The 10541-nt window shown below is 32.2% G+C and overlaps 2 protein-coding genes across 2 annotated transcripts; one reads left to right on the top strand and one right to left on the bottom strand.

Moving 5' to 3' along the window:
* Window positions 1-2745: 2745 nt before the first annotated feature.
* Window positions 2746-6744, bottom strand: LOC126686969 (ubiquitin carboxyl-terminal hydrolase 2). The gene is made up of 5 exons (XM_050381295.2): window positions 6635-6744; window positions 4718-4764; window positions 4050-4096; window positions 3858-3960; window positions 2746-3743 (listed from the first exon to the last, which is right to left on the bottom strand). The coding sequence occupies exons 1-5, from the start codon at window positions 6663-6665 to the stop codon at window positions 2964-2966; spliced, it is 1008 nt and encodes a 335-aa protein (XP_050237252.1). The 5' UTR covers window positions 6666-6744; the 3' UTR covers window positions 2746-2963.
* Window positions 6745-8305: 1561 nt separating this feature from the next.
* LOC126686975 (B3 domain-containing transcription factor VRN1-like) lies at window positions 8306-10452 on the top strand. Its single transcript, XM_050381308.2, has 6 exons — window positions 8306-8429; window positions 8907-9021; window positions 9136-9514; window positions 9582-9772; window positions 9848-10109; window positions 10194-10452. Exons 2-6 carry the CDS (start codon window positions 8917-8919, stop codon window positions 10205-10207), a joined length of 951 nt encoding a protein of 316 aa, XP_050237265.1. The 5' UTR covers window positions 8306-8429; window positions 8907-8916; the 3' UTR covers window positions 10208-10452.
* The last annotated feature ends 89 nt before the right edge of the window (window positions 10453-10541 follow it).

The raw sequence follows: 10541 nt of genomic DNA, 5'->3' as shown, positions 1-10541 counted from the left end.
TTCTACGTGTTAATGTTGATTTGATCAATCCCGGTTTGTATAATTTTTATTTTCAATTAAAATGTATGTTTCAAACTCTCGCTCTCTATTGCGCCTATAATGGTATCAGAACCACAGTATCATCGAGTCTTAATGTATTATTGATTAAATGAATATTAAATTGATTACATGATCATGGACTTCAAATTTTTTGATTGACATGTAATCTATAATTCCTAAACTTTAGGTCTTGTTTTGTATTTGTTTAGTATCGTATTCTTTCCTTGGTATTCCAAGGAGTTGTCATATAAAAGTGTGTAATCAACGGGACGGGCGAAACGAGCGAAACAAGTGGAATGACAAAATTGGAGGTTGTTGTACAAGAGGAGTTCTTGCCCGCAAACTATAAGCGGTTCTGCCTAAAAACATAAATAAGTTGATTTTTTTATCCTGGTAGTTCGAAGGTCGGACAAGGATGATCCTTTGGTGCCAAAACAAAGAACAAAGGATCACTTTACACCCTCAACTTGGCGCAAAGTATCAAAAAAGTCCATAACTCAAAAATAGGATTATTTTTACCCTAAACTTGGCAAAATCGGGTCAACCCCCCCTCCTCCCTCCCCCACTCTTACCCAAGAGAGTGAGATATACTCTTCGGTTTTGATAGTGGTTTTTTTTTTCTCAAAGTGGTTTTTAATAGTAAAAAATTTACAATGGTCCTATTTTTTTTTATAAACTAATTCATAGTAATTAAAAAGAACAACTTATTATTTTTAATTTTAAAATTTTACATATCAAATTTATATTAACTAAAAATATGAAGGATCTTTTGTACTCTTTGCCAAAAAAAATTCAATTTTTATTAATCTGATGAGCAGCTTCCAGAATTCTTCACCGGCAGCTGTTCATCGTCGTCTCTGATAGAGACGAGCTCGCCGTCTCTGTCAGAGACAAAGCTCTTCGTCTCCAACGGAGACAAACTATTCGTCTCTCGAAGCCAGATCTGGGTTCGTCTCCGTTAGAGACGAACCTAGATGGGTTCGTCTCTCAACGGAGACGAATCAGTGGTTGGTGTTTTGGACTGTTTTTGATGGGTTTGGGCGGTGGTTGATGGGTTTTGGGTGGTGGTTGGTGGAGGTGGAGGAAGAGGGACGGTGGCGGTGGTGTAAAAAAAACCCTGATGAATTTATCGTTTTTAAAATATAGATTAAATATTTAATTAAATTAGGTTAATTAGGGTTAAATGTTTAATTAGAATAAGTTAATTAGAGTTAATTAAAGTAAATTATTTAAAATTTAGAATCTCACTCTCTAATTAAGGTGCCACATCAGCAATGGATGAAAATTAGTAAGTGTTAGTAAACTATGCCCTAGAGCCATACTTTAATGAAGAATTGTGTCAATAACACCAAAAGCATTAGGAGAATGAGTTTTCCATATCTAAACATATTTTCTTTGGAAACTTATTAAAGATATTCATTCTCGAGAGTTGAGAATACGAGTGACAGATATTTTAGGACAAATTATTCTTATTCATGATCATAAATATATGCATATGATATTATACATATATCAAATAATCATCATCTCTATTTATTCTCTAGATTAGTATGAGATACTAATAGGTGGAGGTAGTACGTCTTATACTACTTGTTGGAGATCAAAATAAACATATACAATACTATGTGATTAGTGGATCGAACATTTGACGTTAGATAATATTTTACATGATATATCACCTAAGTGAACATGACATTATTTAGGTTACATATTACGTATAGTCCACAAATTTGAGGTGACATGATTATCTTATATATGGATGATTAAAGTTTGTACTTTTTATACCTAGATCTTTCATGAGATAGAGTCGTAGGATGTGTTAGCTCTACTTGGTTGTATAAGTTATTCTTAGTAGGAGTTCTCGGCCAAGACAATAATATATGGACAGAATTCTAAATCTTATTTCATAAGAATTAGAACTTGAAATAAGGTCTATAAATAAGGTCTATATGATCGAGACAACAGAGTTTGACTCACTGAATCACCTCAAGACTAAATTCTAATGTATGGTGATTATAATCGAAAAGTTCATCTAAGTCGATTAAGTTATTTATCTCTATTTTGATAGTTATGATATGTAATGATTGCTCATAACTTATGAGAACTAGGAATTACTAAACTAGCAATAAAATGTTTCTTATGATATCAAATAGTTTATTTATTTCTCATTATCATTTAAAATTAAACTTTGTTAATCACATACATAGGGATAAAACATTGCTCGTCTTACATACAAATTTATAGGAATATTAACTACTATAAAAAATTACAAAAATAACTTAAATTTCTAAAAAAATTATAAAAATAACACTGTATGTTTATAAAATTCAACTAATCCAATCAGTTCAATTAATTTTAAAAAATTAATGTGACAAATTAAACCAAGCCCAATTAACCAAACTTTCAAAAAAACTAACCATAAGCAAACTAAATTAACCAAGAAAACAAACCAAAATCAAATTTCAATTTGGTACGACCGGTTAATTCAATTAATGCATGTACACCCCTATTTAGAAGGGTTAATTAAGACATAAATATGATAGAATGTCACACATTAAAAACACAGAATATGATAAAAAAGAAAAAAAAAGACACCAATCTAATCAAAGAAATGTTTCAACTTGTTAGTTAGAAAGAAGGTATGTGTGAAAGTGGAGCTGATTGAAGTTAGGCTGTTGAAGGAGTAAATTTTGAATGCTTTCAAAATTGATAATGAACAGCTGCATTTCATGAGTTAATGAGTTACATCGACCCTCGGAAACCACAGCCAAAACATAAACATATTTAAAAACACAGACCCCAAGGCCCATAAATGCCATTTTGAAGCTCCGACTTCAGACATGCATATGCTTCCAGAGAATTATCCTAACAGTAAATCAGTTTGACAGAAATATTACCACAGTTAGACCATAAACATAAAACACCTATCCTTCAGACATTCCCGCCTTTTGCTTGGCCTTCTCGATAAGGGGCTTCAGCTGCTTCTTTTCAGCCAGAATCTTCAGGAAGTTGAACAGAAAGGGTATGTAGTTATGCTTCCTTCGAATATTTTCTGTTTTCCACTTCTTGAACTTTTCCTCCTCCACCAATATCTTTTCAGTTGCAGCCTCGATCCCAGAATTTACCTCCGATAGAGATTTGCTCAATTGCTCTGGATTGCTATTGTCCGCTAGTCGATCAGACTGGGATGCAGCCAGCTGCTGCAGGATACGTTCCCTCTTCCTCTGGAGCTCCTTGAGCTCAGCAGTGTATATTTCTCTCCTGTTCTTGATCACTGCCATGAGATTGAATCTTATTTCATTTTTGGAATACTTCTCTATGCGTTCTTGGATCACTGGTTGCACCATCCGCAACCAGTCCAGATCATTGGGCCCACCAGTAATTTGCCCCAGGCTAATGGGACCCTCTTTCAAGCCATCAAGCTCATAAAGCACTCCATCAACCGGCAAATAACTAATAAAATGATACACATCATCATCTTTTCCAGCAGCCTTCTGCTCATCGGGAACAAAAGGCTCAGGTCTCGCAAAACTATTATGAGCTGTACGTATAACGTCACTATTGTTAATAGCCAAACCTTTGAGCTCAGGTGGAAAATTCTTAGCAAATTCTTTCAATTTCGACAATTCATCGCCAATCTCAATATCCGGACAGTTCATCAGGATAGATAAAATTGCTTGGGTTGCACAAGCATTGTTAATGACCTATAATGCAATTCAAAGAGAATGAAGGGGTGAGACTCTTGAGAGTCACGAAACACAGAGGGTAATGAAATTAACTAATTTTAACACCAAATCATAAATATCATATAAACAAACCTGACTGGCAAAAAAAAGATTGGGATTTGAATCCTTAATCGCAGGGCGCTCATCTTTTTCCCCTGGATGCCATTTGAAAAGGAAAATCAATCCATATATAGGCCTGGGAAAATGAGGAGATTTTAATTTGACAAAGGGTAAAGATTAAACAAAGATGTTAAAAGAGAATAAGTAAAAAATTTAAACCCCAACCTAAGGTTGTCTAGAGAATCAAGATCCAAGGAATACAGCTCCTCAACCTGACAGCACAAGTCAGGATATCACATAAACATACAAGGGGAAAAAATGGATTGCAATTAGTTTAAAAAATTATGCTATATCTCACACCTACTGAGCACAAGACAGCCTTAAATGAGTAACTATTAATTATTGAACAGCCAATTGAGGACACCTTTAAGATGTACTTCTAGATCTTAATTAATTACCAATTAACTTGCAGAAGTACAAATGAAGAAAACTAATCATCGGACTAACATAATATACATCAAAAGCAGGATAATTCAATCTTAAGATAGATGCACGAGCCATTAAAACTTTACTCTGAAAACAGATGTTACAAAACTTCTACTGTCTGGATGAAGACTCGCTCTCAGTATTTCCATTTCAATAAATTATGTCATAGTTTCATTATGCATTTAAAGTGATGACAACAAAATCACGTAAGAATCACGATCACTAGGAATCAATGACTAAAGAAATAATTTTGTTCGAAGCAGAAAAAAGAGCCTGTGCAAAGATTCACTTAAGAATTAGATTGTAAAATTTACTTGCATATTAAAACAAAGTCATGTGAAACCAGGTAAATAGAAGACCATGATAAGGAAATGCAATAGAAAAATAACATATTATTTAAAGCTTACCTGAACACCTTTAACACGCATGTGTTGTATAAGTTCAGTAAAAACACCTGAAATTGAAAGTAAGAATCTTGTAATTCTCCATGTTATTTAACCCTTCTATTCCATCCCCACTTTTAAACTGATTACTAAAAATGGCATCTATCTTTAGCTGAAATGGCTTTAACAGAGGCATAGCATGTGAGAGCTTATGGTCAACACTTTAGAACAAATTTATAAATGTCTAAGTAACTACAGTGCAGGTTCTTGGATAATGAATGTGTTGCATTCTGTGGATGACAATTTGCATAATTTGCATTTGTATCATCTTTATACCAACACTGTGGCCACCCCTGTTTCCGAAAGAGGATTGCATGTGTATGCAAAAAATGATTCATATAGAAAACAGAATATACAAAGAAAAGAAACTGAACTTTTTTTTTGTTTGTAATTATAACACTAAATAACGCCTTACATATGGAAAAATTCCTTCAAAATCAAATACTCTATCACGATACTGACTTTTTCATGCTACATGATGTATTTGAATAAAAAAGAAAACCATAAGGAGTATAAAATAAAAAATGAATTCTTACAAAGGAATACATTCCCTTTTCACGAGTTACAAAAATCCAGAAACTAAAACTTTGATTTCTAAACCAAGAAACATTTACCTTGAGAGCATAAATCAAGTTTATGAGGAATTCATGCATATACACACAACTTTTTTTTTTCAAATGATAAATCTTTTACACTGACAAAAGCTATGTTTTCCCTTTCATTAAGAAAATATTTGATGACTAATTCCCAAATACCCACAAAAGTCAAAGCGTTTAGTAGATCTTTTGTGAAAAATAAAAAAATTAACTTTGACCAGACCAATTATCAACAGAATCCCAAATATTTGCTTTTTTGACATTTCTTTACGTGTTTGTTTGGATATTATGCGGTTCACATTTTATGCACCTTAAGAGCTAAATATTTTTCTCGCATGTCCATAATAGTGAACAACCTGACATAAGTTATCCTGACATGAGTTCAAGTCTAGTTTGGATTAATTAGAAGCAACATTCTCCTCATTAGCCTTTTTTTTCATTGAAGAAGTCTAGAGAAAAATCCAGGCTGCTCAATGGCACTTATATTTTGAAACTTCCATTTTCAACAGCACCAATAAGTTAACATAATCGGGTATTAACAGAGGCATGATATGTGATATAACACTTTTGCAAATTTAGTGCAAATTTGTGCCTAGAGTACAGGTTCCTAGATAAACGGATATGTTGCATGCTACGGATGATACTAGTTCACATAAATTTTCAATTATACTAGGCATATATGCCCACTCATCATTCATGGAAATGAAGTTTTATACCTATGCATATTATGCTTTCGGCTAAAAGCACATATAAAAATTGAACATATTTTTGTTCTTCAAGTTATAGCACTATATCATCAACTCATAACATGAAATTCAATATCAACGGCAGCAATCACATCGAGCATCATTACTGCTTCGACCATATAAACAGAAAGGTAATACCCAAAAATTAAAAAAAAAATGAGTAAATTATATTCTACTAGTGAACTCGATAAAGGTGTTTAACTAGGCATAAGTTGTTTTCTTTGCTTGGTGAAAACCCCCCAAAACCAAAGAATTCTGATTAAGCACAAGCAAGACAAGTGAAACTCGGATTAAGGCGTTAGATATAAATATGCTGAAGAATAATAGCCAAGAAAACGTATAATATGCGATAATTGGAACCTCAAGTAAATTTAATTAACCAAAAAAATTGGGGAAAATAAATTAATTAGGGTTTTAGCTGAAGTTTCTATAATGTAGCTCAAAGACTAAAAATGAAAGCAAATTGATGCAAATCTCAGAAATAATCAACAGACTGCGAATCTGAAAAACATAAAATAAAATTAGTGAATGAAAAATACCAGGATCTGACTCAATTGTGCACCAAGACATGATGATTCAGTGATGACTTTTCTATTTCTCTGTCAACAGCTTTGTGAGGGTTTTATTTTGTAGATATATTCAGGTTTTCATCTTTTGGTTTATAATTCAACAAAGGTCCATTTTGCCCCTTGAATTTAGCACAAAAAATCAATTAAACCTAAATTTATGGTTTTGAAAAATCATTTTGAACTAGGTATTTTGACTCGTTTTATTCCCTCAGATAAAATGTCAAAAAATAATTCAAATATTTTATACATATTAGAACTGATGTGGCAAAATATTATTATACAATTTAAAGCTGAAGAAATAAAACGAGTCAAAATACTAAATTTAAGGTGTTTATTTTTTTGAAGCTGTAAATTTGATATTAATTTATATTTATATAGTAATACATGGTTAAATAACAAAATTAATCTCGCATTTATATCTGATTTAGACTTTTGTGCCAGTAGTTGCAATAAAATCAATTATTGTGTGTTATTTGTTAGAAGCCTCTAAATTAAATATTTACCTGGAATTACATGTTACATGTTTACTACGATTAATCAGAGAGAGTCATGTATCATTTATAATAGACTTAATAGTGTAAGGTATGATTACAATATTTTTAAATTTTGTTAATTTTTAAAAAAAAATTAGTTCTTTTCTAGTTTTTTTGTATATGTTTGTGAGTAGAATTTATTTATGTTATTACTTGCATAACCTTATATATTTATCTTAGGTCTACCGTTAAATCGATAAAATTGATAAAATAACAAATCTTACGATATGGTTGTCTCCACAAATCGGATTTTTTCGGTCTGATGAACACCATCTTATGCGTCCATAAGTGAGTGAGATATTTTGTCGGTATAAAAGATATTTTTAGCACAATTAGGTGGTGACTCTTTTGTAGTACAAAACCAACATATTTCCATAAGTCTAAGCGAGCATGGACCTTCACGGTCCTTTCCGCATTTAATTATCCACTCATTTATTTTTTTTGGATGCATATTTTTACAATATAAATTGAGATATGCCGTTAGACTAAATACCGGTCTCAAAGGTTATCCCTAGAGACATATTATTTTTTTGTTCTAAGAGGATAATTGAGTTTGTACATAGCTCTTTTTTTTTTAGATATTGGCTCATTAAATTTTTTATCATCTATGTGCAAAGGAGCTTCCTCTATCAGATATAAGAATTTTCTAAGGTTTTAGACCAAATTATCATTATTCGTATTGGTTGTTTTGATTGTAGAATATGCAATAATGAGTATTTTTTTTTCATTTATAGACCATTGAACCGGTCCAACCGGAAACCGGTAGCTCCACCGGTTTCGTTTTTTTAAACACTGGGTATAGGTATAAATTAAGTTAAACTTGTTTTACTTTTTTTATATTTGATTTTTTCAAAAAATTATTTTCCTTAATTTTTTTATTTCATTTACTATTTAAAACTAAAAACTAAAACATATTTAAAAAGTTATTTTTTCAAAAGAATTAAACTTTAATAAATATTAAAAAAAGATTAAATTCATTTAATCATATATTTTTTATTTTTATATATTGAAATCATAAATTTAAGAATTAAAATGAATTTTAATTTTTTTAATTAAATTTTTTAAAAATGAATGGTCATATTATTTGATTTCTCAAAACGCTATATATTCCTGAAAAGAAATTGTCTACAGCCTCATTCAAACAAAGCCCCAACACTTCAAGTCTCACTCTGCACAGCATCACCCTCGTCTACAGTCGTCCCGTGCCACCAATACAGCGATCGCCACTCCATGTAAACTCTTTCTTTCGAATTCAATTCTTACTGTTTTTGTTTGTTAACTAACAACAATATGAACCAATGTAGTAAACCAACTAAAACTTATCTTTTTTCTTATCAAATGGTTGCATGCAACTTGATTTGTTAATTTATTTATTTTTTTGATAATCGGGCTTTAACAAGGCAGACCAAGAAGACCCCTAATATTTGGTCTGTGTGGTACTTTTCAATTTTCTAATAATCCTAGTTGCATGCATCATTCTTCTGGTTATACTTAGACTCTAGGAAGCACGGAAACGGATAAACGGGACACTTGGATATGAACACTGCGAAAAAAAATGAAATTTCGTGTTCCAAACATTTGTGAAACAGAACATATGTAAAAAATGAAGTTTCGTAATAAACGGGCACGTTGATTGAATAAAATATCCGCTCTATCTATGTTAAGTTTGATTTTGTAGTTAATGTGGTTGATATATTGGTTTCCAACAGCCTTTTGCCTATGGCTTCGTTGCTCAAGAAACAGAATGGAAGGTTACTGTTCGATGCAAAAAAAGCTCATTTCTTTAAGATAATACTTGATCGGAGCATTCGTGATGGCAAACTTGTAAGTAGAGCATGGCCTTTTCCAATTCTCTGCTGGTTATAATTTATTTCACTTTTAGCAAAATGTCTTCAGTTTCTCTTTTTATAGTTTACCAGTTTACATCTGTTTTTTTAGGGTATTCCAAAGAAATTTGTAAGAGAATATGGAAATCATCTGTCAAGTCCTGTACTCCTTAAGGTGGGGAATGGTAAAACTTGGAAAATTGGGTTAAGTAAATGTGATGATGGGATTTGGTTGCAAAAGGGTTGGCAAGAATTTGTACATCATTATTCTTTAGTACACGGGTACTTGCTAGTTTTTGAATTTCATCAAAGAAATACTTGTCATTTTAACGTAATTATATTCGACAATTCTAGTTTAGAAATTGACTATCCAATGTTTACCCAAATTGTCAATGAGCGTAATCTTGAAGAAGAGTGTCGAGAGCCAAAGATTAAAGAAAATGATGACGGTTTTAAGTCAAAATCGCCTTGTTACACAAAAAAACTTGAAGGTAAGATAACATATATTCTTGTAAGTTTTCATTTTCAGAAACAAAAGCTTGATGTTGTTTTCTGCAGTGAAAAGAGGGTATGGAAGCATAGCAGATTCAGACGGGATTGTGGTAAAGAAACAAAGATTAAACGAGAAGGAAAAGGCTAGACTTGTGCGTAGAGCAAACGCTATGTTTGAATCTACTAATCCTTACTTCATGCTTGTAATGCAACCATCGTATATATTTTCTTCATTAGATAAAGACAAAGACAGAGTGGTGAGCTTGAATTCTTTTAAAATCAGTATCTTCTGTGTTGAATGTATCACTTTATCTTTGGAATTATTGATGCAGAATATACCACCAAGCTTCGCGGTGAAATACTTTAAGCAGAAGAATGGTGAAGTAACCCTAAATGTTTTGGATGGAAGGAGTTGGTCTGCTAGCTACTCCATTGTATCTTCAGGAAACATAACACAGACATTGGCAACAATCTCCCGTGGTTGGAGAATGTTTGCTAGAGATAATCAACTGGAAGTTGGTGATGTTTGTGCCTTTGAATTGATTGAAAACACTAAAACAACATTTCAAGTTGCCATTTTCAAATGTAACCAAGGTATTGATTTCTGTCGTATTTGAAATGTAATTGTTTCAGAAACTTGCTCTGCCTTAAATTGCATTTGTACCTTGCATTTGACAGATGCTGGCCTGTGAAGCTGAATACTATCTCTATTCATATTACAAGAGAGGTAAATTGTTCTGCAACTTGTTTGAGCTGATTCATTCAGAGACTATGCTCATCAAAGTCTGTTCCGTACCTAATTTCATCTCCAATCTTGAATCTGTTCTACACTCTAGGTTAAGGAATATGACAACTTCTTTGATTTGCTTTTCTTGGGATTGAGGACAATCGTCCACTTTTTTGAATTGAGGGTAATCTTAAACCCTAAATCGTCCAATTTCTTTGAATTTTTGTTACAAAATTCAGGCGTTCTACTTCCGACTCGGCAACCATGTCAAAAAGATAAGCTTGTGGCATTTGACCTGG

Source organism: Mercurialis annua, linkage group LG1-X, assembly GCF_937616625.2.
Source record: "Mercurialis annua linkage group LG1-X, ddMerAnnu1.2, whole genome shotgun sequence".
NCBI classification, from domain to species: Eukaryota; Viridiplantae; Streptophyta; class Magnoliopsida; order Malpighiales; family Euphorbiaceae; genus Mercurialis; species Mercurialis annua.
The sequence above is the reverse complement of the archived record's forward strand: the minus strand, read 5'-3'. Positions and strand labels throughout refer to the sequence as shown.